Source organism: Drosophila albomicans, chromosome 3 (genome assembly GCF_009650485.2).
Source record: "Drosophila albomicans strain 15112-1751.03 chromosome 3, ASM965048v2, whole genome shotgun sequence".
Lineage (NCBI taxonomy): Eukaryota > Metazoa > Arthropoda > Insecta > Diptera > Drosophilidae > Drosophila > Drosophila albomicans.
Genome location: NC_047629.2, coordinates 39,809,454 through 39,832,074, shown reverse-complemented (window position 1 = coordinate 39,832,074; position 22,621 = coordinate 39,809,454). Strand labels below are relative to the sequence as shown.

At 39.2% G+C, this 22,621-nt stretch overlaps 3 protein-coding genes across 3 annotated transcripts in view; all 3 read left to right on the top strand.

The window, feature by feature from the left end:
• The window catches only part of LOC117571407 (probable basic-leucine zipper transcription factor Q), a 36,992-nt gene extending 26,676 nt beyond the window's left edge, over positions 1-10,316 (top strand). Inside the window, exons 4-9 of the mRNA XM_034253545.2 lie at positions 1,255-1,333; positions 3,118-4,097; positions 6,773-6,904; positions 7,284-7,936; positions 8,013-8,201; positions 9,125-10,316. Coding sequence (XP_034109436.1) covers positions 1,255-1,333; positions 3,118-4,097; positions 6,773-6,904; positions 7,284-7,936; positions 8,013-8,201; positions 9,125-9,211 — 2,120 coding nt within the window. The 3' untranslated portion in view covers positions 9,212-10,316. The remainder of the gene's footprint in view (positions 1-1,254; positions 1,334-3,117; positions 4,098-6,772; positions 6,905-7,283; positions 7,937-8,012; positions 8,202-9,124) is intronic.
• On the top strand, positions 4,865-6,339 carry LOC117571416 (putative uncharacterized protein DDB_G0294196). The gene has a single exon (XM_034253556.2). It carries the CDS (start codon positions 4,949-4,951, stop codon positions 6,302-6,304), a length of 1,356 nt encoding a protein of 451 aa, XP_034109447.1. The 5' UTR covers positions 4,865-4,948; the 3' UTR covers positions 6,305-6,339.
• A 1,342-nt stretch (positions 10,317-11,658) lies between the features above and the next one.
• LOC117571410 (pickpocket protein 28) lies at positions 11,659-15,111 on the top strand. The gene is made up of 6 exons (XM_034253548.2): positions 11,659-12,453; positions 13,095-13,355; positions 13,412-13,616; positions 13,674-13,944; positions 14,375-14,630; positions 14,688-15,111. The coding sequence occupies exons 1-6, from the start codon at positions 11,891-11,893 to the stop codon at positions 14,932-14,934; spliced, it is 1,803 nt and encodes a 600-aa protein (XP_034109439.1). The 5' UTR covers positions 11,659-11,890; the 3' UTR covers positions 14,935-15,111.
• The last annotated feature ends 7,510 nt before the right edge of the window (positions 15,112-22,621 follow it).

Genomic DNA, 22,621 nt, shown 5'->3' with positions numbered 1-22,621 from the left:
AATTTGTAGTTATAGCAACTGCCTTTCCCTTCGAATGGGGCGGATTTGTCTTTTTTTTTGGGGCGCGTGTCTTTTTGTTTTTTTATTATTTACTTTTTTTGTGTCCACCCTGCGGCGCAGCCGTCACACTTCAAACTTTGTCATGAATTATGATGAACGAGCGCGTTTGCCGAACTTCCCACAAACATAAAAAAAATCCCCCATAAAAAACTGGCCCAAACGTCGCACCCTTTTCATTGAGGAATGAAATGTTTAACGCACGCAGAATGGGAATTTCCGCAATTTTAATGCTCTACTATAGACAATGAGATGAGGTATAGCATAATTATGTTCTTAAGCTAGAGACTTCATCAGCTGATTGCAAACATTTTCGTAGAATTCTTCTTGAGACGATTTTCAAACAAAACATATTCTACTACAAAAATGGTCTATATTGAGAAACTATAATAATTACAATTTTGATAAGATTTTATTTTATTTTTTAAATAATTCTTGTAAAATCTTTAGATTTTATAAGTTTTAATATGTAATATGTATCTATACTTTTACTTTATTGTATTTTGATTATAATTTATTTTATCCCTCGAAATCTTCAGATTTTATAAGTATTAATAAGCAATAATTATTTTCCTTTTTAGATTTTCATTATAATTTGTTTTATCCTGTAAAATCTTTAAGTTTTTTATGTATTCATTTAACAACAATTTTCCTTTAGTTTATTCATTTTTTTATATAATTGGTTTTATTAAACTTCAAAATATTTTAGAGCATTCACACTTCGTTTTTAACGCGCGTTAAACATACGTTGCTTTTATCTTATGCAAAATCTGACAATGTCTTTTGCCGCTGTTAACTTTGTGTTGTGTTATTTATTAAGATTAATGATTGCAAAGTCGGATTAAATTATTATCGTAATGCAGTCGGACAACAAAATGCACAGAGTGTGAGACACTTTAGCGCACTTTTAATCAGCACAAGCTCTACGAGAGCATTTGCATAATGAAAAATCAACACACAAAATAAGAAACAAAAAAACAAAAATAATAATGTCTAAGCCGAAGAATAATGGAAAGCCAAAATTCCATTGTCTATTGTGCATTACTTTGCAGTCACTTCAAAAGGAAGGTTTTTTTCTATTTTTTGTTTTTCGACAGGAGTCAGAAGTATTCGTATTATGAACAGCTTTGCTTTTGTTGCCTTGATTAACAGCCGACTTATTTATCTCTTTGCTTTGCTTTTTTTTATTCATTGCAGATGTCAACATGGTGGCGGAGCCGAAGGCGCATCAAATTGGCCGAAAACGGCAAAACGTTAGCAAAACTGGCAACGATTGGTAAGGAAAGAACTCAATTTCATGCTTGAAATTTTAATTTAAATAAAATGCCAACATTTAGGCAGTTAGGCGCAAGTTTTGTGCACAATTTAACAACGCCAACTGACGCTCATTTCGAAAAGTTTATTTACATATCATTTAACGGCTTGGCTCAGTCCTGTGACAGAAATGTGGGCTGAGCAAATTGGGGGAGTGGAGTGGAGAGAAGCGACAGCCACACACAAATAAATAAATAAATACGGCACAATCCATCAGGGCATGGACATGAACATGGACGAATGTTCGCATTCGCATTCGTATTCGTATCCTTTGTTTCACATAAAGTATTTTGACTGTCAGGTCTATGCGATTTTCGTTTGCCACTTCCTGAGTTTCGACATCGTCTCCGTCTCTGTCTCCGTAGCTGTCTCTGTCTTTTTATACCCGCTACCCATAGGGAAGAAGGGTATACCCTACCGTATACTTTCGTGAAATGTATTTAACAGGCAGAAGGAAATATCAGTGACTCTTTAATATTCTTGATTAACAGCGGATATATAGTCATGGCCGCCTGTCTGTCTGTCCGTCCGTATTAACACCTAGATCTCAGAGATTATAAGAGATAGAGCTTTAATTTATTTTAAGCACTTGTTATGTTTAAGTTTGTTAGTTATATATTAAATACTGTACGGGCAAAAACGTCTACTTACTACGGGTTTGAGTGACAATCTGGTATACTTTGTACTGTATTTTGAATGTAGTACTATTTCGATATACCAAATATTGCTTTTGATGAATTGTTAGTATTTTTGCGGTATATTAAGTTGGTATATTTTTAAATAAGTACCGTACTGTTTTGCTTCCACTCAAAATGTGTAGTGGGTATCTCATAGTCAAGCACACACGGCTGTAGTTTTCTTACTTGTTTTCTCTCGGTCTGTGTCTGGGTCAGTTGTGTGTGCTTTTTTCGAGTGCTTCGTCAACACACAACAACTCGGTCTCGCTGAACAAAAAATAGCTGCCTGCCTGTGTTTGGGGTCTGTGAGGAGGAACTGTGACTGACAGTTGCAATGTATGCTATAATATCCTGGTTCTTGGTCGCTGGCGTTGACATGTGCACTTGTTTGTCCCTGGTGCGGCCTTAATGATGACTGAGCGAACCGAACGCCAGCAACATTCACAATTTATTTTTTGGGGACGTTGTCGTCGCCATCGCCATCACCGTCTCCGTCAACGACTTGCCACTCGTGTGGAAATATTTAATTTAAGCTTAATGACGCCGAAAGGCGATGTGCGTTAACGCTTTAAAAAGGTGAAACAGTAAGGTACAAGATGTGTGTGGGAGTTGATTGTAATTAAAACACAAACATTTTCAGGTGGGTTTCATGGTTCTGTTTGTCATTTAAATGCCCATTGACCGCACACGCACACAGAAACGTTGACCAAAAAAGCCACAATTGTCGCCGCACGTTGGGCGCCAAACGATATGAAAACTGCCTCAATATTTGACCACAAATGGCTGGTGAGTCTGGCATTTGTATCAATCACAGGCAGACAGACAGACAGACAGACAGACAGAAAAGGACTTCGGCACTATTAAAGGGGGATGATAATTGGCAAATGACAATTGAATGCGGCGTGATAGCGACAACCGGAGTGAGTCCTAAACAAATATTGACTGTTTGGCACACAAAATGGGCAACAGTTGAATTGCTCTCTTTTATTTCGGGAGGGCAAACATTGACACTTCAATTACAAGCATTTACCGCATCTAATGAGCTGTCACTCCTTGATACCTTTCACAGGGATTACTTCTACGACAGCTACTGCTCCTCGGCTTTGTTGCGCGGCGGTGGCGGTGGAGGGGCCAACGGGGTGCGTCCCAAGAAGCGCAAGCGTCTGATGACCAACAACAACAGCTTGGCCGCAGCTGTACAACAGCAGCAGCAACAACATGGTTCGCATCATCATAGCGCTGCAGCTGTGGCTGCTGCTGCCGCGGCTGCTGCAGTGCATCATCAGCAGCAGCAACAGGCGCAAGCGGCACAGCAGCACCAACAACATCAGCAGCAACAGCAGCAGCAGCAACATCATCATCAGCAGCAAGTGGCGGCCGTTGCCATGGCGGCGATGGCAAATTTGTTGCCACAGCAGCAATTGTTGCTGCATCAGCAGAATCTGTTGTCGAATGCCGCGGCCGCTGTGGCCACTACGGCGGCAACAACAGCGGCGCCAGCTGCTTTGCACTGGTCGCAATTCAAACAGGAGCAGCAGCAGCAGCAGCATAATCAACAACAACAACAGCAGCAGCAACAGCAACAGCAGCAACAATTTGCGGCTGCTGCCACGGGTTTCCAGTTGAAGAGCGTCATCGCTGGACAGTCAACGACATCGCCGCAGAATACAAAGTCAGCAATAATTGCTAATCAAACAGCGCTCGTGGAGCCATACGGTGCCTTCTCCCAGCAGCCGTCGCATCACCAGCAGCAGCAACAGCAACAACAGCAGCAGCAACAGCAGCAACAACAACAGTTGGGATGCTTGTTGCAACCGTTGACTTTGGCATTGTCCCCACAGCAACCGCAGCCGCTACAATTGCACAGCCAATTGATGCAGCATCAACAACAGCAACATCAGCAACAGCAACAACAACATCACCACCAGCATCAGCATCAGCAACAACATCAGCAGCAGCACCAGCAGCATCAGCAACACCAACAACAACAACAGATAGCACAGGAGCAATTAAGTTTGCATCAACATTGGGGACCATTCAAAGTCTACAGTGAGTATTGACTGCATTTGTTTTCTCCCATTCTCCTTCCAGACGTGCCAACAATTGTTTGGCTATTTCATTTGATTTGCTCCGCTATTAAATTGTGGTTCTAGACACAGTTTAAACATTTAGTGAGCTTGTGATGGCTACGAGAAATTGGTCATGAAATTGAGATATATAAGAATGAAATTTGTAGGAACAAATTCTTGTGTAAAATATTAAGAGAAATTTGAAATTTGTTATTTCATCATATAAATGATTTAATATAGTAGTATAAAGTTAATGAAATATAAGTAGCTTTTAATCTACTAAACGCATATTAAAAGATTATTATAAAATTGACAAAATATAAAAGTCAAAATGATTTTACAAGCGAAATGCTAATACGTATTTTACAACATTTTATTTTAAATGTTAATCTAAGAACACATTATTTTACAACTTGCTCAGAATTCTTTTTTGAAATTATTTAATTTTAAAGCTATTTTAAGACGATCTCCAAACTAGTTCTTTAAAGTAAATTTTAAAATCTCTCATATTAAACAACTACAATATTAATTGGTATAAATCATCTTTCAAGAAAGTTTTACATTGCTTTTGATAAACATAATTAAGTTAGCTAAGGCTAATAAGTTCACATCGGCACCCTCTAAAGAGGTAGAACGTAGATAAATAGAGGTCCTTAGCTGTACCGCAGATATAATCATGTTAGCTTACCTGATAGTTTAAATAATTGTAATCAACATCATCATTAATACTTTTGCTAGCATTTTAATTTATTGTGATCGTTCTGTTTTTGTTAAACTTGTCAAGGAGAGAGACGCTTACAATGAATCGCTTGGCGTTTCTAAATATGAGAAATGTATCAGCGTCAAAGTCTTGGCGCTAATTCAACTCATTTCTTCATTATCTTGTTACTCATACTGCAAGTCTTTCATATCTCAGAATCTCAGTCGCAAGTGCAGCCACAGTTTGTTTCAAGCTCTTCATTGGAGGCGTTTCAATCCAAGCAGAAAATGCCGCCAGCTTATGTGAATGGTTTGCTTAGTTTGAAGGGAAGTCTGTTGACCAACAACTTTCAGCTAAAGCCAATTGTGAACAGCAACATTGGAAATCGGGAACTTGGCTCTCATTTAGACTTCAAAATGTCGCCACAAACAGACGAGGCAAAGCAGCTGCTAGCTGAAGCAAAATACAATTTTCGTGAGCTCAACTCAAATATTGCAAAGTCACCACAAAAGCAAGAGGATTCCAAGCAATTGCTGGCACTGCAAGAACGCAATATGGATAAGGATAAACTGCATCAGCAACTCGATCAGCTGCAATTAGAGCTGCGGAAACAGGACGATCAGCTGAGCAAACAGGATATGGAGTTGGCTGCTCAAGTCTCGGCAACTTCAGCGCCATTGCAGCAAATGCCTGGACCAGTTCATCCGCCAATCGAGCAGCTTGCTGAGCAGTCGCAAGGCCCCCAACCCGTGTTACAGTCTTCTTCACAGTTGCTGGATTTGCCACAATCAACAGCTGAGCGGGATACAACTCCTTTGGTGCAAGCGGATGGTGAATCCAATTGCTATGCCAAGATGCAGCTGCTTCAACAGCTGGCCGAGCACTTCGGACAGAGCCAGCCACAACAACTGCAGCAGCAATCGCAACAGCAGCAGCTGCAACAACAAGCACAACAGCAGCAACAGCCACAGCAACTGCGTTCGAACTTAGCGCAGTTATCAGCGGATGCAGAGGAAGATGATGAAGAACAGTATTTTGAGAAGGCAAACACAACGGAGCAATGCGATGAGACAACCAGAAAACCCAAATCCACCACTACTAAAAAACCCACAGCACGCACAACACACAAGTTGCCTTGTTGCAGCAAAAAACCAAAGCATAAGAAGCCAAAACAAAGCGTTAAGAAAGATAAAGAAGGAACGCAACTGAAGCGATCTCATCGACACACAACCATGAAGCCTAATCTGCGTATCGATGCCATTGCTACATTAATACGATATCGCAATAAGCAGAACGATCCAAATGCAGCTCAGCTGAATGAACCTCAACGTCCATTGCATGCGCAGCTTGGCAAGAATCGGAGGAAGCAAAAATCCAGGTGGAGAACGAGCCTGAAGAGCAAAACTCGCAAAGAACGTGGTGTTGTCACCAGAAAGCAGCTTTTGCAGGCTGAAATCAAACTGTGGCCCATCAAAATAGCACACTGATTAGATCACTTTTGTTTTTGCTTAAATATATATTTTATAATTTATGTGGTCATTAATATTTAATTTAGAGTAATTGATAGCACGTATTTTTGTAAATTTTAGAATTAGAGAACTGACACTTAATGTTTACTAGCTGACTTTTGCATAATTAGTATTTCAATAAGGCGATGTTTTTGGAATACATAGATGACAAGTTTTATAAATACTCATTTCAATAATAAGGATGGTTGTAAGTTTGAGCTTATATACATATCTCTGATAGTTTATAAAGATTTGCACTACTATGAAGATATCATACACTTCTACCCTTTAAGGCTCAATATATTTGTTTCGCTTAAGACCGAAGCTAGGCTACAATGTGTATGTAATTTATTGGAGTATTTAATATTGCTGTTGCTACTCACTTAATTGCATTAGTATCCATATTTCATGCGTGTGTGTGTGTGTGTGTGTTTTGTGTTCTTGCAGGCAATCCGGATACATTAATCTGCGGCAATTGCAGGGAATGCTTCAGCGAGCTGTCTGAGTTATTGGACCACAAGAAAAGTTACTGCAAGCTGAGGTTCACATGCAAGTGCCAGGACGTGGCCTTTGCAGCAAGTAAGTCATCGTAGTAAAATGGGGCGTGGCTGGTTTTGTTTGTTTGTTGTTGCTGTTTTTGTCGGCAATTAATTTATGATTGTTAAACACTTTTCTGCCAAGCAACGTCGTATGCTATATGTGTGCGTGGGAGTGTGTGTTTGTCTAAGGCAGATGGAGGAGGAATCCTTGTTTGCAGCCAGTCAGCAACATCTGTCTGTCTCTCGGTGTGGATGTCCTGCGCCTTGCGGCTGCCTGCAAATTCATTTAAAATTGAGTTATTTATGCGACTAAGCCATGCCCCCATGCCATGACTATCTCGGCAAATTCCAACTTAAATAACTAATTAATTCTTGCATGTTTCGCACACACTCTCTCTCTCTCTTACTCACATGTTTAGAGTCGCCGCCAACGAGCGCCAAATTGCTTTGCGCCGTTTGCAAGGATGCATTCGCCAATCCCTGGGACTTGATGGTGCACGCACAGGCCGCACACATGGTTAACATTTACGAGCTGGGTGATGAGGCCAGCGCCATCGCCGCCATCAATGGCAATGGCAACACCAACAACAACAGCAACATCCAGAGCAACGGCAATCCCAGCCCCAGCAACAATGCAAACGATGCAACGGCAATTGCAACAAATGGACATGGCATCGCAACGCCAACGTCAACGGCCGTTGTTGCCACTGTGGCAGCTTCGGCTGCCGCTGCTGCTGCTGCTGCTGCTGATGAGGCAGCAGCCATAACAAAGCACATGCCAACGTCAGCAGCACTTAACAAGGAGCCAAATAACAATAACAAAATTAGCAACAATAACAACAGCATCAATGGACACTTGTCTCCCACAGTCGACAACATCCCCATCCCCACAGTTGCAACATCCCTTGCAACAAATGGCATTGATGTTGCCGCTGACGTTGCTGTTGCTGCTGCCGCTGTTGCTGGCGTTGCCGACGTTGCAGTTACAGGAGCCAACGATGGTCATGTCAGCAGCGACACTGAGACGCACTCCATGGACATCAAGTTTGCCATCTGTGGCAGCCCTAAGGAGGTGCGTTTGCCGCTTGTTGCATGTTGCAAAAAGTGTCACTTATAACTGAAAGAATTCGTTTCTTTTGTGTTTGCAGGATCAGCAACGCGATGATCTGTCGCTCGATGGACGCCTCTCGAGCAGCTCGCAAACACATCACTCCGATGACATCAACATGAGCATCAAGCTCCTCAATGGTTCCGTTTCCTCGCGTGGCAGCTCTCCTGGCCTGGAATCGGATGAGCCGCCGGCAACACGAGCCTGCATTGTGCGCACTCTGAGCATTGTGAGTATGAGCAGACAATTCATTTACTATTTAATTTCAATGAGTTAAAATTCATCAGAGGTTTTAAAATCCCAATTTCATGATAACGATTTTTTCGAAATAGTTCTAATTTGATAAACACACATTGAATAACTTGTTTTAGAATTTTAATATATGATTAGTAAATAATATTACTAACAATATGAAAGGAAAATGCTTTTAAATGAAAAATGGAGGTCTTTGGGTATTCTTCGGAATAATATTCTTAGACAATTTTAATATTTTCAGAAGTCTTGAATACTTGTTTTATTTTGAATTAGTTAAAAAAATATATGTCTTTGGCATTTGTTAATAATCTCATCGATGCAATAGTAGCTTATTCTATTGAGTATTAGTATCTTTGAATACACAGTGTCAATAGTCGACATTTGTATACAATATTAGTTTTGCACAATTTCAGTCAAATCATTTTTTTTTTGCTTAAACTTTTTACATTTTTGAATAAATTCATATAGTGAACCGTAAAGACAAAATGTTTATAGTACAAAATTTGATTTTTTTTTATCCCTTTTTCATACCCCAAATTTTTGTTTTGATTTGCTGTAACAATTTGGTATATATTGTACTATGTGGTATATTTAGTATGCAGTGGTATATCGTCATTTCAAGTATAACATTAGGTATATTTGCGTATCCCTTCGAAATATTTATTTGGTATTTTTTTTCAATAATACCTCCTCCTCATTGTTTTACCTTTAATAAAATTGGGTAGTGGGTATTTCACAGTCAAACACACTCGACTGTAGCTTTCGGTAGTTGCTATAGAATTAGTAACTATTAGAATTGCTATAGATTCAAGACACGGTTTTAATTGGAACACTTTTTATTTACATACACTTGATATCTCCAATTATTAACGTTATACTTTTTTTTTATATTTTCAGGAGGCAGCTGGATCTTCATCTTCGCCCACTGGGAATCCTTTGAGCCTGATGTCGAATGGCCTCAGTTTGGCGCTGGCACCACAATAAGCCAACAAATAGTCTAAGGACATTAGAGTGGATCTAAACTGAAAGTATATACACAATTTAGAGGATATCGTTGTATGACAGGAATAGAAGAGCGATTAGCGTGCAGCTGCAGATGAAGTATTCAAAATACTTGTATTGCTTTGGGCTTTTGTGTATTTGGGGAGTGTTATATGTAATCATGGTGGTGGCTGATGCAAGTGCAATTTATTCAGTATTTTTGTACTAGACTTAAGCTGATGATGAATGCGTGAAAATCAGTTTAAACAAAAAGGAATGAACGTAAATTACAGCAAAACATATCATTTTAAAATAGTAATTAGATATTATTGTAGCTATAACAATTACAAACTAATTACAAAATACGAGTACGTGTAACTAATTATATGTATGTATCTTGTATCTTTGTTTGTACTGTCTTTGTTATTGTGTTCAGCGAAAAGTATTTTGGGTTTCAAACTGCATATGAGAACAAAAAGGTAAAATAATGAAAATGAAATGAAAATATTGAAAAGTAAAGTTCATGGATTACGAGTATAATTACGAGGCATTATGTAGAACAAAATGAGCTTTGTAAATAGACAAAATGAAGTTGATGAAGTGAAGGAAATAAACAGAGAAAGTCAAGTAATTATTGCCCAAGAAACTTATATTTTATATATAATAATTTATTTAATAAATATATATTATATATTAAACTATTAACAAGCCAACAACAATTATTATTATTATTATTCAATATACGTAAAAGGTATATCAAGTGTAGCATAGTGTGACAACAGGTGTTTCAAAAACCACAACAAAAACAACCAGAATAACATCAAATAGCCCCAAAGAATTATCTAAAAGGCTTAAACATATTATTACATAAACGCAACGTATTAATATTTAAAATACAATTATTATATCTAAATATATATAAAACTTATGAATAACTTACATAAAGTCATTATGTACTTATATCAAAACTAGCAGCTATGTAAATAGATTAGTTAATACCAAAAATGGCAAACAAAAAAAAAAAGGAAATATTGTAAACAATAACAGCATTCAATTCAGTGTCCTCCAGCTAAACATGTAAACAGGCAGAAAAATGTATTAAATAAAAGAAACTTATAAAAAAAAATGGTGGAATTTATTACTATTGTTATTGATATTTATATTTTTTTGTGCGGTGTTTCAGTTCAGTCAAAGGAAGTAAGTACTAATGAAGAGACAGATGGGAAGCATATTTTTTTGTTTTGTTGTAAGCAAGCAACCAGAAATTCAGTCTTAACTCCAAAAATAAATTTACACATTTAAATGAAATTTAATGGACTTACAATTAGAGAAAGAAAGTATCTGAATATTGCTAAATTTAATGAAGAATTTATTTCACAATCTTATCATCATATTTTTTCAAATTTCAATTAACATTTTCTGAAAATCTTTTCAAAGCTTTCTAAATGAACATTTAACATTTGCAATGTTTCGTCACTCTCAGGAGAGTGAAAGTATTACTTTCAAGTTTTGACTGTTGTGCGTCTTCCTCAAATTCAAGTTTCGGAACATATTAGAAATTCTATTTGGAAGCTCATTAAAATAAATGATGATCAACTGCACACGACGCGACGTAGTCTGTAAACAGAGCAATGGCAAAAGGCAACAACGAGCAACGAGTAACTGCAGGACAATAACAAGGACATTGCAAACATTGTTGAAAGCAAAGCGTACGATAATGAAAACGCCAACAAAAGGTGAGTGCAGTTGGGCAGACAAAAAGGGGGGGGTAGCCTACGAGTACACACTTCTCTACTCCCTCTGCCTACTCTCCAACTCTTTTCAGCTTACCTGAAAGTTTTGGACACAATGCCAAAATGCAGTTAACTTTATTAAAATGCGCAACGTAAATGGCTCGCGTCGTGTTGTGTTGCTGTTTGTTGTTGTTGTTGTCCTTTTTGTTGTTGTTGTTATGCACGTCCTTGCCGCTGGCTTCTGTGGCTGCTTCCAAACATTTTTATTGTCGCTGTTGCCGGTGTCTGCAACTGCGTCTGCTACCTGAACGTCTGCTCGTTGTGCCGGCCGTTTAGTTTCTGTTTCGAGGTCGAGTTAAGCGCCTGCGGTTAAGTCGAGTCCAGGATTTAAAATGCATAAGCAAAAGGCCAATGGCTGCGCAAGTGACAATGAAAGGGGAAGGTGAACAGGAGTCAGGGGTCGGGAGTCAGGTGACATAGACACTGCAGCAGCCGCTATTCAATTTGGCCACACTTTATAAGCTCGGGGCTGGGCAACCTTAAAGTGCGCTGCGGCTAATTAGAATGCCTCGCCCTGTGGTGTGCACCAAAGGTAACATTTAGACACCAGAAATTACGAGTAACCAACTGGGGACCTTGTCCAACATGGCGCACACAAATTACCGCGAGCTTCGCCAATGAAGTAATTGAAATGACACCGAAAAACTAGTTAATTTCACACACATTTCTCACCTGGCGTATGCGTGATGCGACGGCATCTGCGTGCAGCGTTGAAAGAACCCACGCCATCGTCGATCCCTAGAGGAAGAAACATTCCTCATTCCCGAGTTCACACTGTGCACTATAAAAGGCAACTTCCTAGCCGCATTTCGCCTGACTAAGTCAAAGCAGTTCAAGCTCGCCGGATCGCAAAAGCGCGTTGTGTGTCGTCGTCGTTGTCGTCGTCGCAATGTCATCGTACAGCACGGAGCCACAGATGCCCATCGTGGATCTGGAGGTGCCACCCAAGCAATTCAATCCCGTCTCGTTGGCCACCTCGAATCAATGGAAGCGAGCCGCGCTAATGGCCAAATCGGCTTCGGCCTGCCGCGAATCGGATGACAGCGAGGATGAAGTGGATACCAAGCAGCAGATCAAGTATGGCAGCGGCTTCCAGGCAGCCATGGCCATCATCCATGAGTACTGTGACTACAGCACTATTCATGGTATACGTTATCTTGGCGAGAAGAAACGTCCGTGGTTGGAGCGTTTATTCTGGGTCAGCGTTTTTTTGCTTTCCATTTGCACGTGCTTCAAGCTGACGATGAACATTTGGGACAAGTGGAACAACAATCCGGTGATTGTCAGTTTCGCCGAGAAGTCCACACCAGTGTGGGAGATTCCTTTTCCCTCGGTCACAGTCTGCTCGGAGACTAAGTCCAGACAGCGTGCGTTTAATTTCACCGACAAATACTGGCAGATTCGAGATTTTATGAACAATGTCACTGGAGTTATAAATTTTACTGACGAGGAGTAAGTCAATCAAAATATATGATTTCTTCAGAAACTTAAGCTTAATGCTTAGTTAAGAAACCAAGCAATTAAACCTTTATTCAGCTTAATTCCCTCTCTAACTTCATATTATAATATGCACTTTTCTGAAAAACTTAAAAAAAGAAAAACAAAAAATCTTGCTTAGAACCCAGAAAATATATTTTAAAATCAAGATCAAATTTCTTTAATAATAATAGCATGCAATAATGTTAAAATATATCACTATCGAAGTACCGTTTCAATCTTGAAATTGGAAATCTTGTCTCCACATTTTTTTTTTAATCAAAAATTTTTTGATGTCAATTTTATTTTATAATTTTTAGGGCTTTATAATAAGACATAATAATTTCTTTATATGTATATTTATATTAAATTAACACATTTAGAGAAGTATATCAGTTAAATTTGGCTTTCGACTCTATGTAATCATTATTATTCTTTCAATGTGAATCATGATAACAAAACATGAAACAACTAGGAAATATTTTAGGGTTGTTTTAACTAGAAACCAATGCTAATATTTTAGTATCTCTTTAGCAATCTTTTATACAAATGGTCTTAAAATTTTAAGATCTTATTAGCAAGACAAATTCGTTTTATAATTCTCTTCACCTTCCCAGAAAAGCCACCTTTGGATCAGTGACTCAAGTGTGCGATGCTCACTTGCACGACATGAAATATGGCTTCGATTTAAGACGAGGTATTGAAATTATCGATGAACTGAGCGCATTAGCGCCTAGTTTCGAAGAGAGTTTTCTGGACTGCAAGTGGCGCAATAATCCCATCAAGTGTAACGAAATCTTTCACAAATATGTCACAGACGAAGGAGTTTGCTACAGCTTCAATTCACTAAGTCCAGCTGAAATATTTCGTGCCGAAGGGTGAGCTTAAGTTATTCACATTTCAAACATAAATAAACATAGAATTACCTTGTCAGCATTATACCCGATATTATATTCCGTGAGGACAATCGCATGAACTCCGAATGGTCTGTGGAGAGTGGCTACAACATTAATGCCAAGACTGAAACTTATCCGAATCGTGTGCTGGGTCCTGGTGCCAAGGCCGGTTTATATTTGTTCCTGGGTGGCATGGAACTGGATTTCGATGATATGTGCCGTGGTCCAGTGCAGGGCTTTAAAGTGAGCCATATTTAATTAATATAGTTGCATTGATCTGAAAGCTAAACTCTTATTTAGATATTGCTGCACACACCGGGTGAAGTGCCGCAGGTGGCCAAACAATACTTCCGCATACCCTTCGATCAGGAAGTGCTGATCTCCATAAGACCAAAGATTATCACCACCTCAGATGGCTTGAAGTACTACGAGCCACAAAGGCGTCAATGCTACTTCCAGGATGAGCGACATTTGCGCTACTTTAACATCTACTCGCAGAGCAACTGTGAGCTGGAATGTTTAGCCAACTATACACTAAAAGTCTGCGAATGTGTCAAGTTCTCCATGCCACGTGAGTGTAGATACAGCTTAGCTGTTGATAGTTAACATTGTTATTTTTATACACGTCTGTACTTACTAATATAACTACAATATTTATGATTCCTGAAAATTTGATTGCGATCAGATTCAAATTCTTAAGGGTTATTTAAAATTCTTAAGGTCTTAATTGCTTTTCTTGACAATCTGGTATATTATGTATTCCACGCTATATTTTGAATGTTAAAATAATAAAAATCGTATAAATCTTTTGTACTTCATGGTATATTCTGTATTAATATACCAAACATTCATTTTGGTTTATTTCAGTATTTTAATTTGTATTAATTTGGTATATTTTAACGATAATACCGTTCTGTTTTGCTTTTATTGAAATGGATGTAGGATATCTCATAATCGAGCACACTCGACTTTTGTTTTCTTACGGGTTTATTTCCTTGCAGGCAACATGAACGCCCCGGTTTGCGGAGCTGGTAGATTGCAGTGCTACAACGATGCAGAGGACGAGCTACTGCTCAAGGAATTCCAACAGGGTATGTCTCAAGATGGCGAGAATACGCGTGCCGAAACCGATTGCAATTGTTTGCCTTCATGCACCTCGATTGCTTATGAGGCAGAAATATCTCAGGCTGATTTCGACTACAAGACAGTGGCGAGACAGAATCCGAATGGACAACAGCAGCAGCAAAAGCAAGAGGGGTACGTTAGGTTTATTTACAATTAAATATAATACTGATTTCATTCTCTCATTTGCAGTATGAAAATGTCGCGGGTATCAATCTCCTTTAAGGAGGCACAATTTCTTACCTCACGCCGCTCGGAACTTTATGGCACCACCGACTTTCTGGCCAATTGTGGCGGTCTGTTGGGTCTCTTCATGGGTGTCTCCACATTGAGTATTGTGGAGCTAGTTTATTTCTGCACAGTGCGTTTGATATCCAATTTGCGTATGCGTCGCAAGACACGCAGAGAATTGTCTCTGGCCGCCAACAAGGAGGCTTAACTATGCCAAAAAAAAAAAAGAAAAGAAAAAGAAACTGGAAAACGAAGACTGCCGCTTTATCAATTAACAATCAGTGGCAAATGAAAAGGATTCTCAGTCTTTAGTGTACTCTAAATATGCAATGTTTAAACTGCAAACAATGAAAATAAATGTGTGTGTACTCTCGCTCTCTCTGTATCGCACAGCACATTCAGCAATTGGAGACGTTCAGTAAGGAAGAGTAAGGAAATTGATAGGATAAAGCCCGCATCGTATTGCTGGCAAAGTCAAACGTTGTGGTTTTGGGCTTTAGCTTTGGCTTTGTTGTGTGTGCATTTCAAATGGAATCAATTATTTTATTGTGTGATTTGCTGCTGCAATTCAATTCGATTGCCAAAAGTCAACAGACGTCGCAAGTCGCCGCCCCGGCAGACTCATCTTCAGCCTCATATGTTATGCAGGGACACAGGCCTTTGATTTCGACTGCCAATTGACTCGTCGTCTCCTGATGCAACTAGACGTTGGCTGATGCGGGTTCGCCTCCGTACCTTTAGCTGTGCAAATAACTCAACTCAACTCAACTCGACTCGACTCTTAGCTCGACTCGACTTGAAGTGGAGTTGTGTGCGTCTCTAATGGAAATCCAATTGAATTAAGTTAATTATGTTGGCAAATATTTAAACAATAGCAGCAATTTATGCAGACCACTCACCCACACTCTAAACTGGCAGCTTTAAACTCTCGAGTTGTCAGTTGTCATTTAGTTGAATTCAATTTGCATGCACGGCTCGCGGTCCCATTATTAGAATATAATTTGCATTTGCCGGCACGCAACAACAACTGCTGAACTGTTGTGCAACAGTTGTGTGTGCAACGATTGAAATATGCATGACACATACACAGAGAGAGAAAAGCGGCAGAGTTCGCGATGTTGAGTTCATTATGGCAACAAGTGTCGAAATGTGTCGAAATATTGCAAATAAAGTTGACACATTTGCATACCTAATAACATTTTCCATGCACATGTGGAAAAGTTGCTGCCAGCTACCGGAGTTGTGCTCCCCACGTTGGGCGCCATGCAGCGATACCTACTCCATAATGTACGTATGTGTGTGCTTTGGCACTTTCCACTTCAACGATGCATTCGTGCACGCCATAAATTCGCATGTGGAATAAGTACAAATGAAATTTATGACAATTTTATATTGATGTCTGACTCTGACGCGGCTGTCTGGTGTGCTTTATTGATGGTTGATGGTTGCGTTGCGTGGTTAGCTGCTAAAAATCATAGAACTTCATTTAAAACCAAATTTATTTAATTGGTGTCGAATTAGCTAAAATTGCATATTTAGTATTTATAGAAATTTAAATTAAATTACACATTTTATGCGCAACTGTTAATTCAACTGCTAAAAATCATAAGAAATGTTTAAACTATTGATAGTTGCTTATTTAATGTTGAATTAGTAAAAATTGTATATTTAATATTTTAAGCTACTAACAAAATTGATGCCCAACTTCTAAAGATGTATTGTACAGTATAGTTTTAGATGGGTTTTAATTTGCTAGGCAATAGCATTTGTACATAATTTACCTTTATATTTTTTATTTTCTTAGCTCTAAATACTCTTTAGATTGCAGAGATGGTCACCATCAATTAAGATCGAATTTCTGTATTACTATAACCAGTTTTAATAACAAAATTAATTAGTTAAGTTTGCAGCCCAACCAATTGAAAAGCATGTGTTGAAAATAAAGTATATAAATAATTGCAATACTTTATTTTCGACACATATTCTTCAATTGGATAGGCTGTATTTTGTATCCAAACTTTATTAATTAAAACTCATCAACAATTACGCCATAATATAATTATGATGCATTTGCCATATACACATCCCAAGTATTTTTAAAATATTTAAATTGCTTTCTCTGAACAAAAGTCATTGAACAACTCTCGCCACTTGTGTTTGTGTGTTGCATTCGCCGTCGCTGATGCGCATAATGTGACATTGGCTATTAAGGACTGAAAGCAACTCGTCAACTTTAGCCGATGTCAGTAATCAATTTGCATTTAAAAGCCAGACAGCAGACTGCAGACAGCAGAACGAAGAGAGAGAGCTTATAAACTTCGGGATAACATGACATTTGACATTGGCAACACAGCAACAGCAACGGCAACGGCAACGCGAGCAACAAGCAACAACAAGGCAGGTTCACGACGGGCCAACTCCATAACAATATCAATAAAAAAAAAGTTGTTTTGCACCTTTGTCAGAGCAATTGCAAGAAATTGCAAAAGGAATTGTAATTAAACTTTTGCACAAATGCAGCGCGTGCAGAGCGAGAGAGAGAGAGAGACAGCTGTCCGCAGTGTCTGGCAGCGGCAACAGCAGCAAAAACAACAATCAAAATGCCTGGCAACAAAAACGAACAACAAACAAACGCGGCTGCATTGGCCAGCATTCGCTTCATTTGCTTGGCATGGCTTTAAATTTCCGGTTTCCGGTTTTAGGCGGCGCATACACCAACACACACACACACACACAAACATAGATAGACGTCGCTATTGGCGGCCATGTTTGTTTGTATTTAAGTCGGTTTCTGAGCAACATTTTGCGGCATTCAACAGCACAGCGCGCTGTCATGTCAGGCGACTCAACTGCACACGGGGAGCAGTTGGCTCGGCTGCTTAAGCGGAAATGACTTGAATGCTTTTGCTATCGTCGACACGAGGCAACGTCACACGTGGCGTATGTGGAATTTCGCACTCGATTGCCTGGCCCAGAGTGAGGGCAAAAGTTTTGTGTAACGCGATTAGCGGTTTGCGTTTTGCTTTGTTTTGTTTTGTTGTGTCTGGCCTGGAAAGTCGTTTTGCATACTGCCAAAAGACAGGTGAACTGCAACTCGCTGCAGTAATTGCAGGTTTAGAGACTCCGAGCCGAAGTTTTCGAAAAGTCATTAAAAAGTTGTGAGCGCGAGCGCGCGAAAACTTTAAATGCGAATTGCGAAATTTTTGATTAAATCGTTTGACGGCGCATTTCCGCATTTCTCCAGATCACTGCGACAAGACAATTAATGAAAAATGCATATAGTACTCAAAATGGTAAATCAATGTATATCGTGACATCAATTGCGAATTGCCTCGAACAAGTATTGAGAATATAGTCTCACATTGTCACGCACTCACAGAGTATGGCTTAAGGAATTTGTATGCAAACCGCGCACTAAATTAGATTCTTTTTACTGCATTGGCATCGCCTGTTGATGATGACAACGCCATCAACGCAGCTGCGGATATCCATGAAGCAGAAGCAGCAGCAGGAGCCACCCACAACAGAAGCTCGGGTGATAAAATGCGTAAAGCTCGTTAAAATTGCAGGCATCGCTCCTTTTATAATACGGAGTAATGATAGACTGATGGCAGCCGGGTCATTGGCTGGGTTTGGGGGGGTGTGAGGGGTGGCTATTGATTTGACTTTGGCGTGGCGCGACTTCGGGTAATGCATAGCGAAATGTTTGATTTTGATTGAGACTGGGAGCGTGGGGACTTCGCATAAAATTGCCTGATGAGCGTGTCAAATGCCTGTTAAGTGAGGGTCTTGGCATTAATTTTGGCTTCTTTACAAATTATAAGATATAACATATGTGCAAGACACGGTTGCATCACAACTTTTTAGTCGGATCTTAGTAGAAAAGGAATACAGCGATTTAATAAATTACAAATAAATCTCTTACATTCTTGTTAATTTTATTATAAATTGATTCAAATCAAAAGTAATATTTAGTTGAATATAGTTCACAAGAAATTTACTCAGTGTGGCAAACAAAAGTTGTCAACGATTGAATCAGATATTAAAGATAGAGAATTTTAAGTTATGGGTATAGAACACAATTGTTACAATTGTAGTTTCTCATCATAATACTCAATAAATAAAGTCAATTAAATATTTATTTATCACATTTTGATATACCAAGTAGAATAGTCTTCTAATATTATAATTAATATACAAAAATTTTATTAAAATAAATAAATGAATATAACTGTTAAGCTTTACATTTAATACTATGAATCTTGATGTTGATAAATTATATAACAATTTGGTAGAAATTAATCTGACTAATAAATTGATCTTTATATTTGTATTAATAACTAACATATATTACACTTTGGAAGAAATTAATAGGACTGATAAACTTTAAATATTCCACAACTGATCTTTACTCTCATATTGATAAATCTCTGTACTAAGTTCCACAAATATTTGCCAGCTGAAATCTGTGGAAGAATGACTGCATAACATAAATTAAATACACTCGCAAGCACACAAACAAAATACTCGTACTTATTATGCATTACCTAATGAAAACTGGGCTGTGTGTATGTGTGTGTGTGTTGGTCTGCCCAAGAATTCAGCCGGAGAAGTCTCAATGGCAATGGCAGAAAGAGCAAGAGACTTAAGCGGAGGGTGTAAGCAAATAATAAATAAATAAATAAACGAAAAGCGCAAATAACATTTGAGCGCCAGATTTAATTTCTAACGTTGAGTGCGCATATTAAAACAGGCAAAAGGACGAAGGACGAGTGCGCGGCTGCGAAGGAGAAGAGAGGACAGAGGCAGGCAACATGGCTGCGAGCAACAAACAAAGATGATGCGGATATCACTGCGTCTGGTGTTAGTGGAAGTGCAACGGAAATGCGGGATTCCTGCCAAAGGGGGGTGAAGGAATTGAAGTTGGGGGGAAAGATGGAGCTTGAAGCTGTTGCTGGAAGCGAGTCGGGATTCCAAAAAATAAACAATAAAATGTGCCTGCAGAGGGGGGAGGACGAAAGCTGGCAAATGCTGAAAATTAAACACGCCAAGTGGCGTGGGGGAGGCGTGAGGGGGCGTGTCGGAAGGCGTAATAGAAGTTAGCGCGGGTAAACAATGAATTACGGAATCATGAAAGCAAATTGACTTTAATGCAAAAATCAAATATTTACACAGCGCGAGCTCAGCTCAAGGCAATTGCAATTGCAATGCGAGCTGCGAAAGCTGAGGGGAAACAAAGACAGTAGCGACAAGGAGTGAGAGAGAGATAGCGACAGACATACAGCATACAGTTAGATAAAGGCAAACAAACACACTCACAAATTGAGGTTATGTTAGACGTAGCGCTTGCCCCAAAAACTCGTTTCGGCACTTAAATGCCAATGCACACACACTCGCACACCACCACACTCTCGCTCACACACACACACCCTTACATTCAATGCCATATCTAAGTGATGTCTGAGCTCAGATATGAGCAAAGCAGAATGCGGGCCAAGGGATTGCTGAAAGAAAAGAAAGAGAAGGAGGGGAAATTTGAGAGTGCTTGAAGAGGGGAGAGAGCGTAGGGGAAGGGAGGGTCTGCGGCGTATCCGGTTTTTGAGTGTATGTTATTAGCTCCGGCTCCGGCTCCGGCTGCTGTGGCTGCGGCTGTCCGGCGTGCCAGAATTTTACGATTTCATTCATTTTTGTGGCTGCCATTTGACGCCGCAAAATATGCAACAAAATTTTATTTCCAAATGCAGCCTGCACTGCACACTCTGGTAAATAAAAATAAGCAAAAGCAACTACAAAACAAAAACAAAACCACAACAAAAATGTGCAAATAAAAATAAAAACTATTAGCAAACGCGTTGCAAACTCAATTCCGCATCAACTTTATGAGACTTTACACAGTTTGCGCTAAGAATTTCGCAATTAGATTGCCAACAAACGAACATTACAAAACAAAAGAAAAGATAAAAAGAAAACAACAAAAACTAGACCATAGAGGATGCATTGCACAAATCAGAAAGCCATAAAAGTGTCGCTTTCAATTCCCGAACTCAAACCCCAAACAAGCGACAGGCGACAATCGAAGCCAACAAGTGAAATTGAAACATTGCACGGACTACAAATTGATGATGAAGTGTTGTGTGCTTCGAGTCCTGTGGGACTGGATTGCTGCTTCTTCCTTCTTGTTTTTTTTTTTTTTTTTTGGTTGGTGCCAGCGCCAAGCGCGTTTATTGCTAAACAACGGGTGAACTGAGTTCGTGAGCAGATTTGTTATTCGTTGGAGAGAGATTATTAATTGGAAGGAAATGGAAATTTGGGAATTTAAATTTACTCTTAAATGGCAAATTACTTGTGAGATTATTGTTTTAATTTATACACTAAAAACCGTTATGTATAGCCAAGAAATTTTATATTTAATTGTAAAGAAACCAAATCAAAATTAAATCCAGACGATAAATTTTAAATTCAAGAGCTTAATTCTAGAATAATGCTAAATTCACCAAATAAAAAGTTTCCTTTGTTTGTTTTCTAACACTAATTTAACAAGAACTGCGATTTATTGAACAAAAATGCTATATTTACATAATAAGAAAACTCAGGACTATTAATAGATAATTAAAAAAAAAATTAAAAGAATTTAAGCAAAATATTTTAATAACAATATTCTATATTTACACTGAAGTGTATTCAGCATTCCATCAGCCGATTTTTGAATCACTTTTTACTTTTTTTATTGTCGCACTGTTCCATATTACTTTTTATTGCGATGCCTGGCGATGATTGACACCTCGTCTGGCAATAAATTTTTAATTTTCAAAGCGCTGTGATAAACTGGCTGACTTTCTGAGGGCATCCTCACTGCCTTCCTCGTTGTCTGTCTGTCCGTCTGTCTGTTTGGCTGACTGAGTGACTGACTGAGGACACGCATTCGCTCTCGATGCGGAGCTTGTTAAATTCAAATTAGAGTCTTGTTCTTGCTTCCAAGTTGCGTTCATAGACTTGCCTTTGCCGCTGACAGCGAAGATAAATGACAGTGCGCTCTATGCGATCGCACAACAAATTAACCTTATTAAGGGGCTGTGCAGCAGCCAGCAGCCAACAGCCAGCAACAGTTACAAGTGTATGTAATTTTTTATCGTCTCCAAAGCAGACACTACCTCGAGTCTGACTGACTTATGAATGGCGTGTGGCAGTTTTGGGTGGGCGGGTTTTGTGTTTCAGTTGACTCCAGTTCAACAACGCTCTCTGCATCGATAAATCAGTTTGTATATCAAATTGAATTCACGAGCGTGCACTTGACACCAGCACACGCACATTTATCAGCCGCCTTCCGACTTCCTTTCCTCAAGCAAGCAAGTTTGCATGCAGCGAAAGCAAAAACGAAGAAAAAAAGAGCAAGCGGCAAATCTTTATACCGCACGCAGCATGAAAAGAAAGCCACAAAATTTTAATTTCAACTAAGAGCGAAGGCTAAACATCAGCGTTTTGCATTATAAATTATTCATTACATTGGACCAGACCACGCCCACTCCCCCTCCCAACGCAGCCGCTGACGGCAGCTCGTTTGCACCTAATTTGATTTTTAGTTGTGCTGAATGCTGGCTGCCTTCCTCTCTGCTTACTGAATTTCAGTGGTTCCCTATCCTGGATATCCTATTCTATGCAGTGAGTGCTCGCTGGCTGAACTGCGGTTGCCCCGTGGCATTCTTTTTGTTGTTGCCGCACATGAGCATTGGCCACGCCTTGCTTTAGCTTGCCTCAGCTTGGCGCTTTATTTCTCTCCTTTTTGTTCGTTGCCATCTTCGGGGTTTCATTCATTGCGACTCCCGTCGAAAAAATGTCTGTTATGTGGCTGCCAGAATTTTGCAGTAATTAATGGCAACTGTTTGATTAAAAAATTC

Coding starts and splice junctions, on each gene's coding strand:
- LOC117571416 (XM_034253556.2), top strand. CDS start 4,949: ATGTATCAGCGTCAAAGTCTTGGCGCTAATTCAACTCATTTCTTCATT.
- LOC117571410 (XM_034253548.2), top strand. CDS start 11,891: ATGTCATCGTACAGCACGGAGCCACAGATGCCCATCGTGGATCTGGAG. Junction 13,356..13,411: donor GAAATATTTCGTGCCGAAGG/GTGAGCTTAAGT, acceptor TTACCTTGTCAG/CATTATACCCGATATTATAT. Junction 13,617..13,673: donor GTCCAGTGCAGGGCTTTAAA/GTGAGCCATATT, acceptor ACTCTTATTTAG/ATATTGCTGCACACACCGGG.